Source organism: Micropterus salmoides, unplaced genomic scaffold, assembly GCF_014851395.1.
Source record: "Micropterus salmoides isolate LMB-PRFRI ecotype aquatic unplaced genomic scaffold, ASM1485139v1 Ms_hic_scaffold_18, whole genome shotgun sequence".
Lineage (NCBI taxonomy): Eukaryota > Metazoa > Chordata > Actinopteri > Centrarchiformes > Centrarchidae > Micropterus > Micropterus salmoides.
The window spans coordinates 26,537,675-26,564,901 of NW_024040928.1; the positions used below are offsets into that span (position 1 = coordinate 26,537,675).

General features: G+C 39.9%; 1 protein-coding gene across 3 annotated transcripts; it reads right to left on the bottom strand.

The window, feature by feature from the left end:
• Window positions 1–8,216: 8,216 nt before the first annotated feature.
• On the bottom strand, window positions 8,217–21,072 carry LOC119908690 (NACHT, LRR and PYD domains-containing protein 9-like). Of its 3 annotated transcripts, XM_038726521.1 has the most exons (11): window positions 19,550–21,072; window positions 17,525–17,620; window positions 17,320–17,433; window positions 16,757–16,832; window positions 16,287–16,509; window positions 14,281–16,063; window positions 13,879–14,052; window positions 11,870–12,139; window positions 11,279–11,452; window positions 10,080–10,126; window positions 8,217–9,917 (listed from the first exon to the last, which is right to left on the bottom strand). In XM_038726521.1, exons 2-11 carry the CDS (start codon window positions 17,611–17,613, stop codon window positions 9,391–9,393), a joined length of 3,477 nt encoding a protein of 1,158 aa, XP_038582449.1. In that variant the 5' UTR covers window positions 17,614–17,620; window positions 19,550–21,072; the 3' UTR covers window positions 8,217–9,390. The 3 variants fall into 3 exon arrangements, with proteins under 3 accessions (XP_038582449.1, XP_038582451.1, XP_038582450.1); XM_038726523.1 differs by lacking the exon at window positions 11,870–12,139; XM_038726522.1 differs by lacking the exon at window positions 11,279–11,452.
• Window positions 21,073–27,227: the final 6,155 nt, after the last annotated feature.

A 27,227-nucleotide genomic window follows, 5' to 3' on the forward strand; every position in this document is an offset into this window, starting at 1 on the left:
AGGAGGAGGAGGAGGAGGAGGAACACTCAGCTATTCTGCAAGTTACAGATGCATCCAAACATGAGCTCTCTTCGCCTCTTGAGGTACAAAGCAGTGTTAAGAGACAGGATCAGACGTTTAAATAGCTGAGTTTCCCCCAGTCAGTCAGAACTGAGAAGTCTCTTGGATGAGGGACGAAACGTCTTCTAGTATCTTCAACCAAGTCCAGCTGCCCTTGACCTCAACCTTCGTTGGATAACTATGACCTGGATGACTGAGAACCTTCACAGACATTTACAACATGTCACCATTACCTGTTTACAGGCTCAACCTAAAGCTTTTTAATGACCGTGTCCACCACAGACTGAGCTCGAATAGTCTCTCAGGATCCTCTCCATCTGGATGTCCTCCAGGTGGCCATGTTGGCAGCTTCCCATCATCCAGACTGTTCATCACAGCGAGGTGGATGGTGCCAGTCCAACGTGACGGCCAAAAACACATTCTCTATCCCTACTCCCTAAAAAAATTCAAAAGGTTCTGCACTATTTAAAGCTGTAAATAACATATGGTTACTGATCTAATCATGTAACGGATGGCATTATTTTGTTTATTTCCTTTAAAAGGCACATAAGAGCTAATTGGGCGGTACGGTGGTGCAGTGGTTGTGGGTTCAAACCCCGGTTGCCTTGGCCTTTCTGTGTGGAGTTTGCATGTTCTCTCTGGGTGCTCTGACTTCCTCCCCCCACCCAAAGACATGCAGGATAAGTTAATTGGTGTCTAAATGTGATAGGTTGTTTGTCTATGTGTGGCCCTGCGATGGACTGGCGACCTGTCCAGGGTGCACCCAACCTTTCGCAACCCTGTACGCAGGATAAGCAGTTGACGATGGATGGATAAGACATACATACAGTCATGTGGCAGTTTGGGTTGTTTTTTTGTGTATGTTATTATTAGCAAGGTCAACTTCACAGTTAAAACTCCACCAAGCAATATATATTATATAATAATTAATGACAGACTGGCGACCTGTCCAGGGTGTACCCCGCCTTGCGCCCAATGTCAGCTGGGATTGGCTCCAGGCCCCCCGGCGACCCTGTACGCAGGATAAGCGGTTGACGATGGATGGATGGAAGTAATGTCAGAGGAGTGAGTCACAGAGAAGTTACCACCAACTCTCTTTCCCTCTTTTTGCGCATTGTTTTGTTTTCATGGCATATTTACTGTATGGTTCAGTCCCAAAGGGGCAAGTTTAAATCCTTTCTTACCACTACACAGCTGGCCAATCACAGCAGGAGTGTAAATGTAAATGTGTAATCCGACCATCCGACCAGCAGTTCTGATGGAATATACTGGTGCCATAACACTTTTTTTAAAGCATACTGATGCCTTGAACCACTTATATCCCACGTGTACACCACCTGCCAAGCAGCAAAAAGCAGTTAGCAACTAGTTGAAGCCCCAGATATTTGTCTCAGAAACTGGTGTAAAAAACAAACCTGGGGTAAAAAGAGAGTGAATATTGCACTTACATTCATCAGATGGACAGAACATGACTTCTAGCTCTTAGCTGGATGTGTCAGTGGGCAGCTGTTTGCTAATAAATTGGCCATACAAAATGTATTTTAGGTGATAACACATCAGGGATGTGCTTGTTGTGAAATAAGGAACAAGATAATCAGATGTGCTGACAGTTGTGTGTTATAAAAATGAAACTGAAGAAATAGCAACTACTGGAGAAAGAAATTGAATATTTTTGTTGCAATTCAAGGATAATTCAGATTATTACAACTTGTTTTAATCATTGCCAATAAAAAAAAAACTGCAAAAACAAACCAGAATGTTCCTTTAAAGTCTGTCTGAAGTCTGATTTGTTTTCACCTTCAACAGTGGACGTACTGGATGTCTTTGTGATTTATTATCCTGGCAATAAACACTCTCCTCTCGACCTCCTCGGTGCCATGACAGAGCGTGTGCAGACTGGGTCTTTACAGGAGTGACATTACCCACAATGCCTTGCAGGCTGTGTCAACAGCAGTTGAGGCTTGTGGCTGGAGCAGCAACTGCTGTGATTCAGGTCAAGTGTGTGTGTGTGTGTGTGTGGTGTGTGTGTGTGAAGTTGAAGGAGTTGAAAGCTTTCCTCCTGGACGGTCAGGGGGAAGACAGCATTAATTTAAATTGCACACGCACACAAAGAGACTATAAAGTAACCCGTTTATGATCCAACACACCCCTTCCCTTTCTTGCAGACATCAGCTGAATTAATGGTCGTCATCGTGGGTGTGTGTGTGTGTGGTGTGTCCTGCAGAAGACTTATTACACTCACCAATATTAAGAAACACCATCAATAAACTCACACCAACACACACACAAATCCAAGTACATGTGCCCACAGTATGCATGCAACTTATACACAACACAACACACACACAAACGCATCCAGGAACATAGTGTACCTGCCTGCACACACACACACACACACACACACACACACACACACACACACACACGCACGCAGACACCTGCACATGTTTGTACCTTGAAACTGTCCAGTGTTACATTGAGAGCCAGGGCTCATGGAGAGACTGTGACAGGGGTGATAACTCTGCCAAGGCCTGACTCTGTGTGTGTGTGTGTGTGTGTGTGTGTGTGTGCGCAGTCAAGTTAAGCTATTCTTGAGCACCAACTCTTGACAGTGCACAGGTTTTGTGAGGACATTTTGAGACATTATTGGGACTTACCTGTAGAAAATAATGCTGATTTTATGGTTAGAATTAGATTAGGGTTATGTGTCAAATATGAGCTCCAAGATGCATGTGGTTAGCTCTTTATGCCTCGTAATCAGAAATGTCTTTCTAGTGTGCTCATTTTGTGAAAATAGCTCATGGTTAAGTGTCAAAAAAAAAGACAAATGACATAGTTTCAGTTTTGTTTTTCTGAAAATGAAAACTTCCCGTCCAACAAGAATAATCACCTCTCTCATCCACCACCACGAACACAACAATATGTTCATACCATATTATTTTTATATAAAATGTTTCTGCTGCATAATCCATTGAGTTGGATAAATGTGCATAAGGTAATCTTTTCATTAAGACATTGCGGGTATTTAAAAAAGTGTGTGATTTATGAAATGTGCTAACAGAAAAAAAATGCATTTGATTTTAAATATTAAAGATGCGAAATGCAACTTTTTAACACTAAAATGGAAATAATTAAAATTCAGATAATGTGTTGCCTAACATTTGTTTCTTATCTTATTGTAATTGGCTTGTGAGGTTCCACCAAGTTTAGGAAAAAAAATAACAGTTGATGAAAATATTAAGAAAAGAAACAGAGTAAAGCTTTTGTGCAGCGGGGGGGGGGAGTTGAAGGTCTTAATTCTGATTCTCTTGCATGTATGCATGGAAGATTCACTGTACTGCAACCATTTTTACGTTATTTAGTAAAGGGACTGGCAAGAGTACCAAAATAGCTCTTATATAACTCTATACTCATTTTAAAGGATTTATCTATAACTCTAAATCATAGCACGCTAACACTAACCCCTAAAGAAAAAGCAAGTCCATTGTTTGAGGATGATTAAGCTTAGGGTTGACTCACCTGCTGACACAGCTGCTCTGTGTTAACTCTGAACAGCAGTTCTCATGTGCGCTTTGTTGTCTGACTGTCTCAGCTGCCTGCCTCAGCCTCTACTCTTGTTTTTTAATTTGTTTTCCTGCCTTTGAAAACCCATCTGATGAAGAGAAAATGCACTTTTAACTCTGCTTTTAAGTCCTGTTCCCTCTTACAACAGTTGGTGCCATTTGAAAGAGGTGTTGGGTGGTTAAATCCCACAGTTGATCTTACAAATAACTGGGATGTTGTTAGCTTGTTATCCAAATTTTCAAGCCACTGAATTATTAAGAAAATACATTTTCCCATCTGAGAGATAGAAGTACAGATCTTTGGAAGCACTCTCCTATCCAAAGGAGAAAAGATGGACACTGTTGTGAAGTTTGTAGTTTGTCCCATTTTCATAATACACTAATTCAAAGTAAAGGTATTTCACACTGGGAAAGTGATGTGCAGACCCTTTTTCCAATGCTGTCAGAGTACAGTGTTGTTCCACATGCAATGCACAAAAGAAAACTGCAAAATATTTCTATGTGGATGGTGATGAAACAGCTCTAGAAAGAAAAATAATTAAATATTAATCTCCAGAAAATATTTTACATTTCTCATTTGAGTTTGATTGGGAGGTGGTATAAAGTTGCAGTTGGCACATCTGTCATTTCTTGTTGGTATAAAATGAGAAAATAAACAATATATTATTACAATATAAAATTGGTGGGTAGTGAAGAATTGGGAAACAGCTAGCTAGAGTTTCTGGGAGTTGCGAGGTTGCAGGAAATCAATTGCACTTAATGAGAGGAAACTGATTGGAAGATTGTGGCATCAGATAACATTATAACAAAGAAATGCTGATGAGCACAAACATCATCAAACATCAATATTCAATAAACATGCAGATAGTGTTTTCCCACATGTATGGTACAATGTTGGACATCAGTAGGAGGTTTAGGAAACATTACAGATTAGAGATTTGAGATTACCTCCAATAATTAAAATTATGAAAATTAAAATAAAGCCAATGAGACCAAATGGTAGTATTATTATTTTTGTATATTTTAATTTCTCTGGATGCATCAGGAGAAAATCTCATCCAACAGCATGAGCGAGCAGATGACGACTCTGCTGTCCTGACTGTAGTGTGAGAAGGGAGAGAGAGGAAAGACATGAACGTGGTGGAGAGGGGCTGCTGGCATTCATAATCGGTGTGACGCACAAGGTGGACTCCTTTCTGTGTGTTGTGTGTGCGTGTGTGTGTTATTCATAGTCCTGAAAGGCGTCATCAGCTCTGAGCAACCCGCTGCTGTTTCAGAAAGTCACGCTGCGATGCAACATGTTAACCATCAGCAAGCGTCATGGCCCACACCCAACTACACACCGAGCTGGCACACTGTGTGTGTGTGTGTGTGTGAGGTGGGGGGGGCAGGCAGCTAATTCACATTGTGAATAAACCTGCTTTTCTATCAGCTGTGCTGCAAACATGAGATTTCCATCAACGCAAATTAACTATAATACACAAGAATAATTAGGAGAACAGGAAAATTCATCATTTTACTTCTCATTCTACTTTTATCTATTTTTCTTCATTTTTAATATACAGTATTGATATTTAAGATTTAACTAATTTCCTGGTTTTAATTTGTATTCCCCTGCCTGTCACTGTTAATTCCACGGGATTAAGTGTGTTTCCGTCTACTTATTTTTATGCGCATTTTCAATTTGCACATGGAAAACCTGAGTGAGTTAAGCTTAGCTGAGGTGGAAAAGTTGGTTTATAAATAAAAGCAACATGCAAAGTGCAATGGAAACAGACTTAGGCCTACATGAAGTATGTGACAAAAACATCAGCTCTATGGAGCGATGAAGAGACTGTAACCTTCCTCAAATGAATACAAGAAACAAATAGAAATGTCATATTTCCATTTGTTTTCCATACAGTCATCCATTGTTTGCATGATTAAATCACACCTGATGTGCTTTTATTTAACCTTAACCTCACCAATATTTGCAGTATTATAATACTGTTTAGGTGACATGAGTATTTTCACAAGTTAAAATTTTTCCATTGCCAGGTTAAGATTGATATTCGGGGCAATACAACACTATATGGCATCAAGAAGAACAGAGAAGACACAATTCCTTTAAAATTGATGAAACAGATAACGATTTCTGCTGAATATTCTGAGGACAGAAAAACTCCTATAATAGAGGTTGGAGTGACTGTGCCAAACCAATAGGAAGCCTTCGGTCTCCATGTTACATGCAGATCGGTTCTTTCCCTCTACTGATGCCAAATATGTCAATGCCAAGTGTGTCCAAACATGTTTTCAGCAGGTTCTCTAAGCTTCAAAGCGTCACAGCAGGAACTCCCAAAGTCACCAAACCTCATAAAACAGAATGAAAACACTGTGAAACTGCTAGAAAGAGGTGTTTTTCTGGGTTTGGTGCAATTACGTTTTTAAAAAATACACAGGGGAGAGTTTTAGCTTGAAGCTATGCTTTGTGTTATTTTAACCCATTCATAAAGCACTTTGTGTGGTTAGTTAATGAGGCTTACTGGAAACACTTTGGCAGGGCAGAGACACTCAGTGTCCAAAGAGGAAATAATCCCTTTGGGAGTTGGGTTCATTTGTCATCTTAACAGAGTACTTCAGCAATTTAATACTGCTGAAGAAGGCTACTGTTCATGTTTTTGAATATGGCTAAGCTATGGCTATGGAATAATGCTGAATCAGACACTTTGCGTAACGCTCAATAGTGTCTTTTGTTGGATTTTCCACCTGGTAGCCTAAATGCCCACGACTTTTAAATCTTAACAACCCCAGTTTATATTTTTGGTCTTCAAGCCCAAGCTGAGATAATTTAGGTGATATTATCAGGGATACTTGACAAAGCTCCTCCAGAGACACACACAACTCAGTAGTGACTAAACTGAACTTGAAGTGTAAAATTGGAGTGCTCCATTAAACAAGGCAGTTAGCTCTGCCCATGCTAACACGTTGGCACACAGTATGTTAAAGTAACTCCACACTGTATTTTGGAAGGAGGTAAACTAAAACTGCGCTGGCATCTAAAGAAACTGCTGCTTTGTGCTTAAATCATGTTAAATGGCAACTTTTCAGAAGCTGGAACAAACACCCTTGTGACACTTCTGGTGGTGTGTGAATTGCTGGCTAATTTAGCATGCTAACTGTTACAATAGATGGACTTTCAGTGCATGATGAGCGACGTAAGCACTGCACAACAGCTGCTTGTGTGGCTGTCGCAAAATGCTTCTGTTGCACTACCATCTGTTTCTTTAGAGGCTTTCTTTCATAATTTTTTCTTATAAGGATAAATATTAAACTAAAACATGTGGCAAAGAAGTGTTTGTTTTATTCTATTTTTTATGTCCTGTTGTGTCACATGCTTTGTTCTTTGTCCCACCAGGCCAGGTTGTCTTAACCACTTTCACTCTTTTTAATGTTGGTGGTCTGAGAACTGAGGCCCGTTCGTCTGCTCCTGTCACTCAGTATGAGCAGGACTGGATGAGCGCATCATCTACAAACCCTAAAACGCAAATGAAAGACAGATCAAAGTGCTTTATGGGCCATTGTGACAGTTTGATAGATAGAGGGGAGACTCAGGGAGTATTCGGCCACAGTTTGGCAGCAGGGTTAACTTGAGGTTTGGATGTTGTGGTGGCAGTCATGGGAACCAGTCTATGCGCACACACACACACACACACACAGAGTGCCTGGCAGCCATAATGTTCCTGTCCACACGCACAATGACAGACAATCACGTATCATTTCCTCTGTTACCCTCTGTTCCATATTCAGTATGTTCATGGGGGGAAAGTAGCCTCTTCCTCTTGTGCGTTTGTGAGATACAGAGTATCAGACAAGGCAAATTCACCTATTCAGTGTAAGTAAATAAAAAATAAAGTTTGCTCCGACTGTTGTTAGGTTTCCTAAAAGATTTATATACTCCCTGTTCTGACTGTGTAGAAGCACCTTTTTAAAAATTTTCCAGGACAGGAATCAGGTTTTATTTGAGAAAACAGTTTATCTCCTCTTGGGGAGCTTTACTGTTGATCATGATGCAGTGATGCAGTCTGTCCACTGGATGGTGGTGTTGTAAAGGGGTCAGATCGTGTTGTGTAAATGACCAACCACTGTGGCTTTCAGAGGGAAGAATGAACTTCAGAATCAAGCAGAAGCTGGAATTACTACATCTAAATGATCTTGTCCCATTAAATAAATTTATGTTAAAACTCTATGTAACTAAGAAATCTAACTGCCTCACCAGAGCTGGATTTACTCCCTTTCTTTTATATGTGATTTGGTGTTTGATTTATCTGTGTTTTCATTTCTATTTAATTTGTAACTGGTGTGCCATCTTGGCCAATGAATCAGTCTCAAGTCACTTCCTGGTTAAATAAAGGTTAAATAAAATAAAACATTTAACTTTATTTTTTTAAATCATTATACTTGAACTCTATTTTTACCTTTTGTCTCTTTAATATGAAGCTACGGTATGCTACTAATAAATTATTATTATTTATTTATTGTTCCAGAAGTGGAGGGATATCCTCAGTTACAATATGTTGTTCATTGTTTGCAAAAAAAAAAGATTTACTCCAAGACTGAGGAAGAGCTATTGATGATCTTTATTTAACAACAACAGAATCACAGATGAAAAACAAACTTCTGTTTGGTTAAACATTTATCTAAATACAGTCTTTGTCCTTATATTGTTGTGATTGTTAAAACTGTGTTCTGTACCCTAAATGTAGAATAAATCATGTTTGTTCACAACAGAAACGCACACTAAACCAATATGACAGTAGAAAAAGTAATATCAATTTAAAGTGTTATGACATTTGATTTGACGTAAGTTCAATTGTTGACACTTTATTGTGAGAAGACCACCACAGTCTACCAAACAATAAGCCTAGGCAGGACATTCATTCAGTGTGAGAGTCACACCTACAACCAACAGGTGAATGACAATGTTATTTGTATCACTACAAACAAGTCTTAAATATTTATTTCTCACCATATTGCAAAAAAAACAAAGGTGAGTGTGTTAAGTTAGAATAAAGGAAGCTAACATTTAACTCAAGAAAAGCTTAAACCAATAAACAATAACTGAAATTAAACTATTCTTCTCTGAGTTTTGATTGAATCAGGAAACGTTGACAACTTTAACTAAATATAATGCTAAACCAGAGGTGGAAAGTACATTTAATAGTACTATACTCAAGTACAATTTTGACCTATTTGAACTTTACTTGAGTATTTCCATGTTATGTTGCTTCTCCACCTCTACATATTGGAAGCAAATATTGTACTTTTTACTCTGCAACATTTATCAGACAGATTCAGTTATTTCTTACTTTGCAGATTCAGATTATTAATACAAAATATTAGTCAACTAATAAATCATGATATATTATGTAGTAATATATCCAGCAGTGTATAAAGTAATGAAAATTAGATCCATCTTTCCAACTGCACCATTAAAGCAATGAACACATTAATGCAGCCATAATTGTAATCCAGTTATATAATATATTCTGAAACATAACAATCTGCATGATTAGTACTTTTACTTTTTGGTACTTTAGTTATGCACTAATGCTAATACTTTTATATTTTTACTTAAGATTTTAAATTAGCTTTTTTACACTGTGGAATTTCCAGTTTGCTAGAAAGATAAATACTCCTCGCCAGGATGTCTCCTTCAGATATGGTTTGGTACTGCACAGTGTTGTGTGTGTGTGTCAGTCAGCAGTGAGTATTGAAACGGCTCTCCTTTCTACAATTCACAAAGAGACGCAGAGGAATCGTATCCAAATCCAAACCCAGGGTAGAGAGGTTCAGTGAATGTGCAGTGGAAGGTGTAGAGTAGGGTCAGATTGCCATGAGAGACATTGTAGAAGGACAGAGTGCAAGCAGGACAGTCCACATACACTGCTACTCTGTCAGATCCAGAGGCAGAGAAAGGAAGGTCAGTTTCTCTCTTATTGTGCCAGACAGAGTAACCATGTTCAGAGCACTGCAGACTCCAGGATTGATCATTCCTCCCAAACCAACAGTCATCAGTCTTTCCTCTCCTTATGATTCCTTTGTACGCCACTCCTATAAGAACATCTACTTTCCACTCAGCCTCCCAGTAACAGCGATCGGTCAGACCGTTTCTACACAGAACCTGACAGTAGTTAAATCTCTCTGGAGTAAGAGGATACGGCTGCTTCTCTCTCACTGCAGTCATCTTTCTGTTGTTGTCAGACAGTCTGAGCTTATGGTGTGCTGTGTTTGAGTCCAGAGTGAGTTCACAAGCATCTGATTGAGAGAACACGATAAAAATAGATCGTTTAATTTATGTTAATTAATAGTTCTATTTATTAACAGTTTATCGTTAATCGCTAATATAAATTAATTGTCACTGTGACAAATGTGATCAGTCTTTACTTGTTTAACGCATTAAACTGAATACAGACTTACACTTCCTCAAACCAGGTGCTAATCTCTGCTGTCCACAATGGTCCACCCTGGAGGAAGACAAAAATGTTCTTTCATTATGAAAACAGGAGCATTTAACTTGAGTCTCTAGCCTCCACAGTTAAAATCCTGGGTAGGAGATGTGTCCTGTCTGTTTCCACCCCCACTATGACCAAGAGCTCTGATCTTTATAGCCGTCCATTAAGTTCTCATCTGTGGATGCTAAATTTTACTACTGTCGCTGGACTTGGTATTATTAGTAATTTAGTTTCCTTCTGGACCATGTGAAACCTGTTTAAATATTATGGGTTGCATCCAAACAGTAACAAAACACAGAAATAGACTTTATTGATGGAATCTCCTGCAAGATCCCACCCAGCATCCTGGGTCTGTATTTAATAGCACTGTTCCTCACAGTGTAGGTCCTGTTGGTGATGGTTGTGTATGTCTTTTCCCCAGTTATTCATTAATTCCTATTAGGATCACTGAAAAGCAGTGTGTAATTCCAAAACCTATAATTATTTGTTCAGTGTGTAAATGTTTTAATCCTAGTTCAACCATGTAAAGCACTTTGTAACTGTGTTTTTAAAAAATGCTCTATAAATACAGGTTACTAAAATGATTCACCCCTGTTTTAGCATCATTGCACTGGCTCCCAGTTTGTTTTAGGATTGATTTTAAGATTTTATTCATTACTTTTAAGGCTATTAATGGCCTGGCTCCTGATTACATTTTTGATATTTGAACTCCTTATGAGCCTTCTTGTGGTCTAAGATCTTCTGGCAGGGGCCTCTTGTCTATTCCCGGATCCAGACTAAGAACAAAAGGTGACAGAGCATTTGGTGCCCGGGTCCCGAGGCTCTGGAATGACTTGCCTGAGGAAATGAGGCTATTTTTTTTACCGGAAAGCATATCCCAATTTTATCTGAGCTGCCAGTCATTTTATTATTGTTGTCTGTCATTTTATCATTATATCTTTGCTTATCTTATCTTTCCTTGTGTTGCAGAACGTATTCGCTGTACTCTATGTGATCCTTGTCCTTGTTCTTTCAGTACGCATGCTATATAAATAAAGCATATTATAATTATTATTATTAGCTATAATAATAATAATCTTATTATACAATAATAATAATAACCTGGCATAAACAGTTTTTCTCAGGTTGTCTGTGTCAAATAGAGCTTTTGTTGCCTGTCCATACTTGAGTTTGTCCAGGCTCCAGTGGGGATCTTCTAGTCCAGCAGACAGCAGCTTCACTCCTGAGTCTCCTGGATGATTGTAGCTCAGGTCAAGCTCTCTCAAATGGGAGGGGTTGGATCTAAGAGCTGAGGCCAGAAAGGCACAGCCTTTCTCTGAGACCAGACAGCCTGACAGCCTATGCGCACACACAATGAATTTCAGCATATAAGGTTTTGCTGTGATTGTGTTTCATTCAGAGTTCATGCCAATGTGGCTCTATGTATCACAGTTTCGATCAAAGGTGGTCCAGACTAAAACCACTATGAGGTTGACATTTGTAGCTTTATGTGGAATATCTCAGTAACTACTAGAGGGACTGCCATGAAATGTGGCACAAACATTCATGTCCCACTTTGCAGAGCCACCAGCATGGCTGTAGACACTTAGAAGTGTTTTTCTTTTATTGGTTCTGCTTTGAAATCGTCTATTGTAGTGATATTAACACCAAAGCTTTGTTCCAACCTGTTCATATGAGTATAAGATTTCTACTTATGTGGTGTATCATCACTTAACCAGCATATAAAGCAACAGGAAAAACTGACATCTCTTTAACCTGAAAGTTTCCAGTATACAGTGTGGACTCCCCAGTCCAGCAGAGAGCAGCTTCACTCCTGTGTCCTGCAGGTCGTTGTTACTCAGGTCCAGCTCTTTCAGACAAGAGGAATGGGAGCTGAGAACTGAGGCCAGAACTTCACAGCTTCTCTCCGAAAGATGAGCTGGATGATTGTAGCTCAAGTCTAGCTCTCTCAAATGGGAGGGGTTGGATCTAAGAGCCGAGGCCAGAAAAGTACAGCCTTCCTCTGAGCCCAGACAGCCTGACAACCTACGTACACACACACATGCACACAAAATTAATTTCAGTATATAAGAATTTGCTGTGAATGTGTTTCATGCACAGTTCGTGCCAGTGTGGTTCTATGGATCTCAATGTCAATGGAAGGTGGTCCAGAGTGAAACCATTATGAGATTGACATTTGTGTCTTTGAGTGAAAAATCTCATCAACAATTAAATGGATTGCCATGCAATGTGGCACAAAAATTCTTGTCCCGCTTCACAGAGCATGGCTGTAGACTCTTAGTAAGACTAAGCAGAATAATCTTCAATGAGGATCAAACACTCAACATTGCAACCATGGGTCCTGTGCTCTACCAACTAAGCAAACCAGTTACACTGAAAACCATACTGAAATTACCATTAAGAAACGTTTCTGCCGACCCCTATGTTTAACTACTGTTTTGTTATCTCGAAATCATAACGAAAAGTATCCCATTATCACGTAAAAACAAAGAAAAAAATATCTTTGAGTCAATGGTCGCTTAGGGTTTCCCTACGACATAGTAGGATGTTGAATTAATTATGTTTCTGTAAAGTTCTTCCAGTGTTTTCTCATCTCTCTCCCTCACCACGCAGCCCAGCCCCTCCCTCTGCGTCTGCACGCAGCCCTCTAGGTCAGAGGTCACTAATAGACGGACCGCGGTCCGGATCCGGACCCAGCCGCCGTCCTCTCCGGACCGCCGACCTACAGCCCATTTATTATTGAGACTTACTACCTCGTGACGGAGCGTTTCTATTTTAACCCGCGCAGCTTTTCTAGCATTTACTGTACTGGTTTAGAGGACCAGGAAACTCACAGACCAATCGCATGTGCTCCAATCGTCTCATGTGACGCTGCTCAGCCAATCAAATCTGTGCATACCGATGCTTGCGAGTCGAGTCCGCGAGATACACCAGAGACGTTTTGGAAACACACCAGAATTGAGGAGACGAAAGATAAAAGAGATTTCACATGACTTTTAATCAAGAATGTACAGATTTTTACATGTACATTCCTCCCACGGGCAGTTCAAAACCAGAATATCTCATAGATCTCCAATATGCTAGCTGGAACTCACGTTTCTCACTGAACAACAGAAAGTAGGAAAGTGGTAGCTCTGTAAGAGGAAATGAAAGAGAAGAGGAGGCATTACAGCTGTTCATACAACTATAGGTTAATAGTACTGAATGATAACGCAAGTTCGTCGTTTTGATGTTCCGGACCTTTGCTTCAGGAAATTTTCTCTAACTAGACCTCTTTGAAATCTAATTGAATACCCCTGCTCTAGGTCATAAACTCTAACAGCATGGAGGGAGACCCAGTGCTGGTCGACACTGCTGAAGACCTGGGGCAAATTTAATCTCAAAACGTTTTGCAACGTCTTCGGATTGAACGACATGTTTCCTTGCAACGTTGTCCAATAGGCAACGAGGTATGTTTTCTCCCGTTAGGTGGGTGTGTCATAGGCGAGAAACACAGAGTTGCTATCTATTACGTTACAAGTCGTGACATTGTGGATATTTTACAAGCGCAGACCAGGTAAAGCGACAGTGAACACAGCAGTGCACATCTCATTCATTAGCTGCCATGTTGGTTTTTGTTTTGAAAGGCTACCTCGTCAAAATGCCTACTACACACACACACACACACACACACACACCACACACACACACACACACACACATATATAATGTAATGTCTACAAAATAAACAAAGATGTTATAACCAGCATTGACATCTCTTTGACCTGAGAGTTTCCAATATACAGTGTGGACTCCCCAGTCCAGCAGAGAGCAGCTTCACTCCTGTGTCCTGCAGGTTGTTGTTACTCAGGTCCAGCTCTCTCAGACAAGAGGACTGGGAGCTGAGAACTGAGGCCAGAACTTCGCAACTTCTCTCCGAAAGATGACAGCCACTCAGCCTGAAGATGAGCAAGTGAGGAAAATACTCAAAAGGTTTTCTCATCAATAAAATATAAACATATTCTTTACATATGTAGTTATTTTCATGTTATATCTGATATCTTTGTATATAGACATGTCATGTTGTGTCTGTATGTTTTACATACAGTATATCAAGAGGATAAGACTGCTTCATGAAAACATTTTGTTTGATATTATTAATATATTGAGTTGCCTTTTTCACCTACATTGCTTTATTGGAGGCTTTGACCACCGGCAGCATCCTTAGAAAAACCTCTTCAGAAGCAGAAAATTTCTTCAGATCAAACACATTCAGATCTTTTTCTGATGACACTAACATAAAGGCCAGAGCTGACCACTGTGCCAGAGAAAGATCCTTTCTAGTGAGTGAGTACTGTTGGATCTCCTCGACTAGAGAATGATCCTTCAGCTCATTCAAACAGTGGAACAGATTGAAGATTCTCTCTAGATGGAGATCCTCACTGATTTTCTTCTTGATGTACTCCGTTGTTTCTTGATTAGTCTTGGACTCACTTCCTTTCTCTGTCACCAGCTGTTGTAGAAGATTCTGATTTGTCTGCAATGAAAGACCCAGGAGAAATCGTAAGAACATGTCCAGGTGCCCATTTGGACTCTGCAAGGCCTTGTTCACAACACACTGGTGGAGGTGTTTTAGTTTAGATTGGTCTGTAAATAGTTTTGACCACCAGGAGGATGTTTGTGGTTCTACAAGATTGACACCAGAGTTGATGAATGTCATATGGACATGAAGAGCAGCCAGAAACTCCTGAATGCTCAGATGGATGAAGCAGAACACCTTGTCCTGGTACAGCCCTCTCTCTTCTTTAAAGATCTGTGTGAACACTCCTGAGTACACTGAGGCTTCTCTGATATCGATGCCACACTCTGTCAGGTCCGATTCATAGAAGATCAGGTTGCCTTTCTGCAGCTGCTCAAAAGCCAGTTGTCCCAAAGACTCAATCATCTTCCTGCTCTCTGGAGTCCAGTGTGGATTTGTCTCAGCTCCTCCATCATACTTCACGTTCTTCAATTTAGACTGAACCACCAGGAAGTGGACGTACATTTCAGTCAGGGTCTTGGGCAGATCTCCTCTCTTTCTGGTCTTCAACACATCCTCCAGAACTGTAGCAGTGATCCAGCAGAAGACTGGGATGTGGCACATGATGTGGAGGCTTCGTGATGTCTTCATGTGGGAGATGATTTTGCTGGCCAGCTTCTTATTTCTGAATCTCTTCCTGAAGTATTCCTCCTTCTGTGCGTCAGTGAACCCTCTGACCTCTGTCACCCTGCCAACACACTCAGGAGGGATCTGATTGGCTGCTGCAGGTCGTGTGGTTATCCAGAGGCGAGCAGAGGGAAGCAGTTTTCCCCTGATGAGGTTTGTCAGCAGCACATCCACTGAGGTGGACTTTGTAACATCAGTTAGGATCTCATTGTTGTTAAAGTCCAGAGGAAGCCGACACTCGTCCAGACCGTCAAAGATAAAGATGACCTGGAACTCTTCAAACCTGCAGATTCCTGCTTCTTTGGTTTCAGTGAAGAAGTGATGAATAAGTTCCACCAGACTGTACGTTTTCTCTTTCAGCACATTCAGCTCTCTGAAAGCAAATGGAAATGTGAACTGTACGTCCTGGTTGGCTTTGCCTTCAGCCCAGTCCAGAGTGAACTTCTGTGTCAACACTGTTTTCCCGATGCCAGCCACTCCCTCTGTCATCACTGTTCTGATTGGTTCATCAGATGAGGGTTTAAAAATGTCTTCACACCTGATTGTTGTTTCTGGTCTGGCTGACTTCCTGTATGCTGCTTCAATCTGTCTGACCTCGTGTTCATCATTGACCTCTGTAGTCCCTCCCTCTGTGATATGAAGCTCTGTGTAGATCTGATTTAGGAAAGTCGGATTCCCTGGTTTAGCAATCCCCTCAAACACACAATGAAACTTCTTCTGCAGATTTGACTTGACTTTATGTTGGCACAGTCCAAAAAAGGTTCCTGAATGAAAAATTAATATTAAAATCAACTGGATGCAGTACATCTGAGTAACAAACATTAAAGAGTGGCTGCTGTGTTTCCTACTTTTATCAAATCTATTCAGCTCATCAGTGGAGGACAAATAGCTTCTGTGGTCAGCTCAGAAAAAAACATCTGATACATGTGCTTAGAACATATTCAGCAGAATAAAATAAAAATGTAAAATCTGTTAAAAGCCTCTTACTGCTCTGCAGACAATCAGCCAAATCCTCCTGATTTATTCTCTTCAAGAAGAGTAGTGTGATCTTCAGAAATGCCTCTCTGCTCCTCTTCTGCTCTTCCTCCTCACTTTGTACCTCCTTATCCTCCCTCTGCCTCCTTAAGAATTCGGGGTAATCTAGACTCAGAACCCTCTGGAACCTCTTCAACTCATCCCTCACAAAACTGACAATGTTCTCCTCAAGCAGCTGGAACACAATAACATGTGAATATCACTTTCTATATAGTGTTATATAAAAAAATTTATTCAATTATCTGCCAAGTTAAAAGGCTAAAGAGTCCAGCATGGACGCTGTAGACACACAGCGGCATCGTCTTGACAAGCACCATCACAGGTTACAAACGTGTGAACACTTCTTCTGTCTGTATGCTGTGTTAATTTAGTGTTTAGTTTGTGGCTTTTTATTTAGCAGTGGGGTTTGTACATTAACACACCATAAATATAGATCCCACATCTGTTTGTTGCTGCTGAGAAGAAGGAACACCAGCAACCTCTGAGTGGTCTTGAACTCTGTGGAGAAAATATGGACGTTTAGATTGCAATGATGCACGACATATTAAAAAATAGCAGAGTATGAAATGTTGGAACATGATGTTTTTCTCAGTAAAAACATCTTTAAAATATTACATTTATTCACAGGACTGATATCTTTATAAAGGATAAGAATCGATGGATAGGTAGAACCAGAGATATCATCTTTTTTATTCCACTTTGCTCTTTCTTGTCAAAACCTGGCGCCTACATTATCCATAATGCAACTCAACAGTTTGGTCAGAAATTCTGGTGTGTTAACCTGCAGCAGTGATCTACACTAATTTCACTTCAACAAACTAAGTATCTTCTATATAACTAAACATGCACCTACCAGATCCCAACACCAGTCATATGAAGCATATAAAGATGTACCTTCCCCATAGTTATAACGCCTTAATATGAATGAGCTCCAATACAAGGAGACTTATCTGAAATGTCAATTAATTGTATTATGTTGACTAACTTTGGTTCAGAAGAATGTTGTCCTTTAAATTCAAGATGACGTGTCATGGACCGGTCACTCTTCATGGACACACAGCTGGGTGTAGGAGAGTCTGTTCTCTGCAGTTGTTCTGGGCTTCAACACAACACACACAGCTTTGACTGTGAATAATGCACTGAGCTCTGACATGAAGAACAGTTATGAACAGTGATGATCCACATCTCACCTCTGAGCTTCAGTCTGGCTTCCATGTTCCCCACACAGGACGGTTTTAGAGGGGGGGACGGCCTCCTCTCTGTCGTCACAACGATTCATGACAAAGCTGACATATTTACACAAACACAAACACATTATTCCACAGTGATGGAAGGATGCCAAAGTCTCTGAGGTGCTCAAGGAAAAAGAACAGGATCCTTGAGAATGAGGATCTCATCCCAAACATCATTGAGGAATGAAAAAGTGCACTTAGAGAAAGAAGCAGGCTGGGTACAGTGGCCATAAGAATATATAATATGCGATAACTTTATGACCATAAAATGTATGTTACACTTGACAGGTATCACCTCTGCTTAAGGTCATTATGTTTTACTTTAAAGACCTCAAATTCTCACACAAATCTATTAACAAATTCAGGAAGGAAAGAGAAATAGACATAATTAGAGAGAAAACTTACCAAATTTGCTGAATAATTTGGAAAGTCTAAACCATGCTTCTATTGTTTAATTAAAAAGTACATAGTGGCAGTGAGGATTTTCCTTAAAGATGGAAAGAAATTTTAGTCAGTAGAAGTAGTGTATAATTAGGGTATCGAAAAAAAGGCCTTTTGCAATTTTCAAATCTCAGGAGGTGCAACATTTGTAAAAGGCAAAATGTATGTCAAAATAGCTTTTTTAAATTAAATATTGTTGTGATGCAAAAGAATAGCAGTCAAAATATTGCAATTATATTTTTCAAAAAATTTCAACACAATGTATTATGCAATAAAATCCAATAGCACTATAAACTATAGTCTCTGATATGACCACGAAGTTATATGACCATCACAGAGGCCGCCTGCAGTCCATCTGTACATCACAAGCCAGATCATGTCCCTTGATTTAAGTTAAAACCTTAGTCAGAATTTAATGACAGGATAACAGCGGTACGAACATTAAAACCATCTCACAGTTGCGATTTCCACTGTATGGGTAATATGGGAAAGTCATCTACGTTCTTTAAATGAGGGAAATATGCATTTAGGGACTTTCTAATGTTAAACATAGTTATTCAAGGTCTATAAGCATAACACAGGTAGACAAGGTTGCAGATCTCACTACAATTTAGAACGTACCACTGATATAGGTTTTTATTAAACTCTAAAATTACTCCATATACCATGATGACCAAAGGACGACAATGTGGGCAGTGTGGAGGCTATAAAGTTATAAAGTTCAAAGTACCTGGGGTCCAGCATGTTCAAATGTGCTGGTGTATAGAACTCTCCATTCTTTATGAATAAATATGACTTCTTATGTTTCCATGAATAAAATACATTTTCTTATTCTGCTTTCTGTAGCCCTTTTCATAATATTTTTTTTTAATTGATGACAGAGCTAGGCATGCATAAATCAATGTGGTTTAGGCTTTTTCTTCAATCCTAATTTAAGAGTCCCAGATAACAAAGTAACCCGTCCAAGATTCTCAAATTTGGGCAGAATCATTTCCTAATTTTATTAGAGTAATTTTATTTATTGATTACTGCATCTTCAAAGTTTTCCCCCTTAGAAAGTTTAAACAAAGATTAAAACATTTTCATATCGGAAACACAAAGAAAAGTAAAACAACAAACACAAAATATAGCCTAAACAAAGTAAAATATAGATAAAACATTTAAAATTTTTACCAATAAGTCCATAAACCTTGTGTGCCATGTTTATAGGTTACACACCCATTATGCACTGAGCAGTAAAAATTTCGCAACTCATTTCCTTATTTATGTGACGCAGTAAGAAAAACCTAAATAAACACAAAGTCTCAGACAGACGACTATTTTTGGTCCTACATTGAGAGTTAGTAATAATACTAACACTAAATAATAATAGTTAGTAATTTAAGCATTTTAACTTTTTGGATAAACTATATTTTCAGTGCTCTTTAAGGTGTGGTGGTCAGAACTCTGTCAGGTAGAAAGATGCACATTCTTTGGCAATACGACAAAGAGCTTCTTAAAGTATGTCGTTTTAACAAAAACTGAACAATGACCGTGACTGACCTTATGTGGGAGAAGAGGACGAGACAGACGACTCCGGTTCAAAAGCAGCTTGGGGACTCACACTGGTCGGTCACAGCCAACAGTTTCTCTACTATTTACCTTATCTTGTCTGTCACATGGTAAAACAAAAAATACAGCTGCTATAGACGCATAAGGTGGAAACACCGGGTGTCAACATAAACATGTCTTTACCTGTCTTAGACTTATTTTTTGCTAAAAAAAAAAAAATTGGGGAAGTTTGTTTTTCTTTCCGGAACTGCACATACATCCGGATATGGCTACAGCCTGGAGCCTGATCCGTCTCACTGTTACAAACTCATTCGCTTACTTTTGTGATCTGCTTATTTTTTCTCCACTAAAACCTGTCACAATGCCGATGATGTGTGGAGGGACCTCTCCGCTGATGCGGACGAAAAAATCCAGAAGATCTGCGGAGCAGAAAGCAGGGAAGACCTATGATGTTTTCACAGCCAAGAGCTACTCGACGCAGGCGGGGACCAAGTACTTCATTAAGGTTCACGTGTTTATGAAAAACTCCCATGTTATGGAGGTGAGATTGCGCAGAGTAACATGCAACAATTCAAGAGCCACCACGACCATATTGAGTACTTCTAATGGGATCCCAAATGAAACATCAGCGCCACCAGGCTGCAGTCTCATTGTAGTCTGTTTATTATCAGATAATCCAGACTCTCTATATAAAACAGTTTATGCAGTTCCCATTGTTAACATGTAATAACGTACTGTAGATCATGATGTTAGGAGTAGGTCAAAATATATAAAATAACAGTTTTGTACAACATGAATTAATAAATACACCAGACTTGTAAAAAATAATAATAATAATAAGCCCTCCCGTCTCGTGCCTTCCGCTAGTTTCTACATTTCAAAATAAAAGCTCGCGGGGCCACTCCACCGAATGGGTGTCATTTGGCTGTTGTCACCATTCCAAAATAAACAGAAGAGCAAATTTGACGTTTTTTCAAGACGGAATCTAAAATATTTAATGGTCACTCTCAGGCAAGTTTATTTAAACTTTTACAAGGTTTCTAAGCGGAAGATGGCTGCATTTTTCTCAGTCCTGTTACCAAAACTTATGTGTCATTTTGAAACCATGTTTAAAAGCAGGTCAAATAATTCCTTTGTTTTTCCATAAGGAAAGTGTTTATTTATAATAAATTGTTGGTTACATGTTCAAAAAATGAATATTTTTGACAAAAAATGTAATTTATATGCATGCAAGTTGTATTTTTCAAAAAAATGCAACACCTTTTTTTTTATTTTAAAGGAGACCGAAACCTAAGGTTTATCAATGTTTTTATCATGTAATTTATTAAACAATGGGATAAATGATTGACCAATCATAAGAGAATAAATAGTGGTTTATCTTATTTTTTTATGAAAACTAAACAATTTAGTAACAGGAATGAGCACTGGGTAACAGGAATGAGCACTGGCTAACAGTATGCAGAAATACAGTGGGTACGGAAAGTATTCAGACCCCTTTAAATTTTTCACTCTTTGTTTCATTGCAGCCATTTTCCAAAAATCAAAAAAGTTCATTTTATCTCTCAGTAATGTACACTCAGCACCCCATCTTGACAGAAAAAAACAGAAATGTAGAAATTTTTGCAAATTTATTAAAAAAGAAAAACTGAAATATCACATGGTCATAAGTATTCAGACCCTTTGCCGTGAAACACCTGAAGGACTCCAAGATGGTGATAAATAAGATCCTCTGGTCTGATGAGACCAAGATAGAACTTTTTGGCCTTAATTCTAAGCGGTATGTGTGGAGAAAACCAGGCACTGCTCATCACCTGTCCAATACAGTCTCAACAGTGAAGCATGGTGGTGGCAGCATCATGCTGTGGGGGTGTTTTTCAGCTGCAGGGACAGGACGACCGGTTGCAATCGAGGGAAAGATGAATGCAGCCAAGTACAGGGATATCCTGGACGAAAACCTTTTCCAGAGTGCTCTGGACCTCAGACTGGGCCGAAGGTTTACCTTCCAACAAGACAATGACACTAAGCACACCGCTAAAATAACGAAGGAGTGGCTTCACAACAACTCCGTGGCTGTTCTTGAATGGCCCAGCCAGAGCCCTGACTTAAACCCAATTGAGCATCTCTGGAGAGACCTGAAAATGGCTGTCCACCAACGTTTACCATCCAACCTGACAGAACTGGAGAGGATCTGCAAGGAGGAATGGCAGAGGATACCCAAATCCAGATGTGAAAAACCTGTTGCATCTTTCCCAAAACGACTCATGGCTGTATTAGATCAAAAGGGTGCTTCTACTAAATACTGAGCAAAGGGTCTGAATACTTATGACCAAGTGATATTTCAGTTTTTCTTTTTTAATAAATTTGCAAAAATTTCTACATTTCTGTTTTTTTCTGTCAAGATGGGGTGCTGAGTGTACATTACTGAGAAATAAAATGAACTTTTTTGATTTTTGGAAAATGGCTGCAATGAAACAGAGTGAAAAATTTAAAGGGGTCTGAATACTTTCCGTACCCACTGTATTCAGGATAACAGGAATGAGCGCCACAACGACAGCTAAATTGCTTTATCTTGCATTTGCAATTACATTAATATGCAGGGTACTTTGTTTAATAATAAAAAGTATTTTAAAAATAATTTGTATGCATATTTATGTCCTGGGGACGGAAAATGGCACCCATTCGGTGGAATGACCCGGCTTCTGAAGATCCCTACCCTGGATCCTGAAGCAATTTCTGCCAACGTGCGGGACAACAGTGATAATGAAGAACAAAATAATAAACATTATACTCAATCCAAGACTCATTTTTATTTATATATTCTATGATGTTTCCACATTTAACAGGGAAATTGCTGTAAATAAAATTGCTTGTTCTAGTGTGTGTGTGTGTGTGTGTGTCTCTTTGGGTTGGCACATACAGGATAAGCAGCAGATATTTTATTAAGTATTTTATTCATTCGCATGATTGCCGTAACTATTTAGTTCAAAAACACCAAAGTACGAGGAGACAGAACCAGACGTGAGTTTTTATTTTGCACCGTAGAAGCTAGCGGAAGGCACTATGAGACGGGAGGCTCCAGGCTGCAGCCATACAGTCTTGGACCAAAGGGCATGGAAATATCCAACACATTCTCATCTCAATGCGTCATAATATACCTGAGAACCAGGTAATAGGTCAGGACTCTGTGCAGGCTAGTAAAGTTCTCCACACCAAACTCTCTCAAGGGTACCTCAGCAGGGTCTGAGATGATCTCACTCACTCGCCAAACCAATCACAGTTTTTTTATTATTCCTGCTGCTTCAGGTGAATAAAGAGAGAACCTTAAGGCTGTGGGTTGGTGACAGGAAATAAGATAATTTTCTAATTTCATTACAGTTCTCTTTTTTATTGATTAAAGTATCTTTGAGGTTTTCACCGTTAAGTAAAAAAACGTTAAATATACAGAAAACGTGCTATAAATCAGTCAAATGTCATCATCCTCACCAGACCTTTCTGAGACTGACAAACATCACAAGTTCCAACAAAAAAGCCCTCTGTAAAGGTGCAAATTAAGTTGATCCACAAATAGTGTTTTTCAGTTTGGATTTGATGATTTAGGTGTCTGTTTCAGTTATTTAAACACTGTCCCACGTTTACTCAGTTGAAACCTCTAGTGTTCCAGCCTGAATGGTAATTTACCAGACACTTTGTGTACAATTCGACCTTTCTGGTACCTGGAGAATCTATTCAGGCTCCTGTAATGTTTCCAAGCTTGTGTCTGAATCTGAGGACAGCTGGTGCCTCCTGGTGGTCAGCTGGTGGCTATGCGCTCTGCACAGTGCTCTGTGGACTCCGGGACTCTGCAACAACAATAGCACCACCACCATGAAACAAACAGTATTAAACACTTAGCAGCTTAGTTTAGCCTATCACAGAAGTATTTGTATCAGTGTTTATGTGTTTGCAATAAGAAAGAAGGAACTGCAGTACACAAACGCAAAAAGATGCTTGAGGTAATTTAGAGCGACTTTGACCCATAATTTGTATTTGATCCCAAATGTGAAGCACTTTGTAACTGTTTTTAAAAACACTATAAATGAAGTATTTTGTTATATAAATGTCTGTAGTTATTTTGTGTTATTTCATTATTTAATTCTATTCTTTATTCAAGAGGTGACTTCTGGCTGAACGGGTAGTTTTGGGATACGTGCTGCTCTGGCCAAAAAATCAAGCAGCTTAGGATGTTCACCTTGGCAGAGAAGGAGGACACTAAATGAAATCACACAGAGTGGTGGCACCCCATCTGAAATCGCAACAACTGAGCCTGAGGTGACCACCAGCAGCTGCAAGAAACCAGCGCCGCTTTTGAATGCTGACCTTGATGCAAGGCCCGACAAGAGGAACGATATTTGCAGCACAAGCCCACAATGCTGAATGAAAGAGATATCGGACAAAATATTTTCCTCTCATCAAAATTCTTTGTGTGCTTGCATCCAGTGCGAGTTGTGAGTCGGCTTTGTTGAAAGTAGTCAGACCTGCATCAGCACTGCAAGTGTAAATGCCTTGTTCTCCCTGACCAACAACACGTGAACATGAAGATGGTAGCGGTACTGCGGTGAAAGCAGGCAGACACCTCTACGCACCCCTTCGTTAGAGAAAGAGACCCACACAAAGCTCACAGAGCTGAAAAACATCTTTTGCACAGTATATTTCGCATTTAATATTTGATGACAATTTATTTTCCTGCACATTGGTTCCTACTTCCTAGTTCAAGGCTTCAAGTATACATGTTCAAATACAGTTAGGATATGCTATATAATAGCAAATGACTAGCAACTGAATACACACTGCAGTGACCGAACAGCTGAAAGAGAAGATGGGCGCTGATGTTTCTGTTCTGTAGGCACCTAAAAGTGGTGCTCTACAAGAGCTATTATTGGTTATTAGTTATAAAATATCCATACAAGTTTATATTATTTTTACTCCATAGGCCTCTGACTCAGACACCTACTCAAATATTAGTATACCTCTGCAAGATCTATACAAATAATCATATTAGAGATAACACTTGTGGGGTTTCAGTAGAGGTAAGCATAAGTATAGATGCTACTGAGTTGGAGTAAATGAAGATGGAACACTGCATAAATGAAAGATTTCAAACTGTACATTTTTAGAGAGAATATCCCCTTCAGAATTATGAAATTACAGCCCAAAACCTCTTATAAACCACAGCACAACATCTGAACATTACCTGACTGATTCTAATAAAGTGAAGCAGAACAGACGTTAGTGAGGTTTTTAGCAAAGGCGTGTTTGGGCGGAATCTCCAAACTGGACATCTGAGGATCGTGTGTGCCGTTTGAAATTTCTCAGGGACTAAACTCTAAAATTCTTTTAAACTCACTTATATCACAAAAGGTTTTTACACGCAATGCAACATGTGTTTACGTATTTTCAAATATGTCAACATATCCAAACATTTGGATTTTAGGTCCATGGATGGAAATTTAGGGAAAAAAAAAAAAAATAGTACTTTCAATGAATAAAGTGTCCTCTGCTCCACCCATGGCCAACAAAAGAAATAAAAGGGGTTCAACTGCTCTCATTTAATCTGATTTCTTGTGCCACTCCATGAAGCAGTTCCTTTTAGAAGTGAAGCACAGAGAGACCCGGCACGCCGTGCAGTACACAGGTGTCTTCATCCTTTTGATGCCAGCCGATTGACATCGCTTGCAGTACCTCCTGGCTTGGGTACCATCGTCTCCATGATATGCAGGCATGCAGGAGGTTGCTGGTGGTGTTGGAGGTGGTTCTGAGCTTTGGCAAACTTCAGCATTTCTGAAGCGAGTGTCTCCCTGAAGAGCTTCTGGTTGAAAAGCCTTTTCATGTTGGATGGTTCTTCCTTTTGTATAGTTCCTTATGAAGAAGGAAGCTGTTGACCACAGCGATGTCCATAAAATAGTAAAAGAAGGTCTTATACCATTTCAGAGTTTTATGGTGCACAGTGTAGTAGCCAGTCAAAGCGTCGGACAAATCCACGCCACCCATGCTCTGATTGTACTTTAAAACAGCATCGGGAACGGGCACATCTTTGGTCTGCCACACGCCAGCCTTTCTCACTCTCCTCTTCACAGTCTGTCCGCTAAATGCTTCATGCACAGTGGAGCACATCGTCACTTCACGCGCGTCCATCCATTTTACAAACAGAAGTTTGTTTTGACGTATCCACCGCATATCTCCCCTTTCAGCTTTCTTTGGCAGGTCATTCTTGTGGTCTTCGGAAAGCCAACCCGATTTTTTCTGATTGTCCCCATACACCAATGTTTTGTCTGGACAATTCCTCAAAGACGTCAACACTGGAATAGAAATTGTTGACAAACAGTGTGTAGCCGCGACCGAGGACTGGGAATTGCAAAAGGTCCATTACTGAAGTGTAGCTCAAACCCTTGCCTGAATTGTTCCTACTCTTCCCATCATAGATTAAAAAATTCCACGTGTAGGACGTTAAGGAGTCCGCAAGGACAATAATTTGTACCTCCACTTTCTGGGCTTTGCCTCCATGTACTGCTTCCTACTTATGCGAGACCTAGTAGCCACCATCCTTTCATCTATGGAAATGTTCCGATAAGGCTGGAAGTGTACTTTGCAGGCATTCACTATCTCAGTGTACAAGGGTTTGATCTTGAAGAGTCGGTCGTACTCTGCAGTGTTCTTCTTGCGGTCGTTATCTTCGTCTTCTGCCGGGTCGCTCAGGTGCAGGGACCATAGGATGCTTTCAAAGCGATCCCGTGACATTGTATCTCCAGGGAATCGGAAGTTGTATGGCCATTCCTTTCTCCAAAAGTCAGATCTGGTATGCACTTTTACAAGCCCAGAGTAGATGATAATGGACAGGAAAATATAGAAATCTTTCACTGTCAGAGGTTTCCAAAGAAACTTGAATCCAGCCAGCTTTCTCTTGGCAGCATTAATGTTTGTGTTGGTGATGATGGTGCGGACAACAGAGGTGCTAAAAAACAGCTGGAAAAGTGAAAAGGAGACCATGAGTTGGTGGTATCAAAGGTGGGGCCAGGCTTCCTGGTGGGCGTGAACCTGAGTGGATCCGGTTGTTTATCTGTCTCTTCTCCGTTATGCCACCGATCTTCGTCCCAGTCTTCATCCTCTCTCAATCTCGAAGTGGCAGACTCACTGAGACGGCGTTTCTTTGGGGATGGTGACCTTGCTGATGGCCCCGGTGTGTATTCTTCAACCTCAACATCATCATCCATATCCTCCTCATCTTCCTCCTCCTCATCATCATCCATATCCATGTACTCCTCCCCTCCTCCTCTCTCCTCCTCATCATCATCCATATCCATGTACTCCTCCTCCTCCTCCTCCTCTCCTCCTCTCTTCTTCCTCCTCTTCTTCTTCTTCTTCTTCCTCCTCTTCACTTTGGAAACAAGACAGAGGAGTAAAAAAAAAAGTCAGAATTGACCAGAAATAGTATATTATTATTATTGCATGTTACTGTCATTGACTTGCATGGTGAATGGCCTAATAAACTCTTGTCGTCATCCAGTAAACTTGTGTATAAAGATTACATACTCTGGCTGAGGGGGGATGGAGTCCGACACAGGAAATGGAGACTGTGGCTGAGGAACAGGTGCAGACATCTGTTGAGTAGAGCAGCCTTGCTGTGACTGAGAGG

Coding starts and splice junctions, on each gene's coding strand:
- LOC119908690 (XM_038726521.1), bottom strand. CDS start 17,613: ATGAATCGTTGTGACGACAGAGAGGAGGCCGTCCCCCCCTCTAAAACC. Junction 16,510..16,756: donor ATGTGGGATCTATATTTATG/GTGTGTTAATGT, acceptor ATTGTGTTCCAG/CTGCTTGAGGAGAACATTGT. Junction 14,053..14,280: donor AAAGCCTCCAATAAAGCAAT/GTAGGTGAAAAA, acceptor GCTCATCTTCAG/GCTGAGTGGCTGTCATCTTT.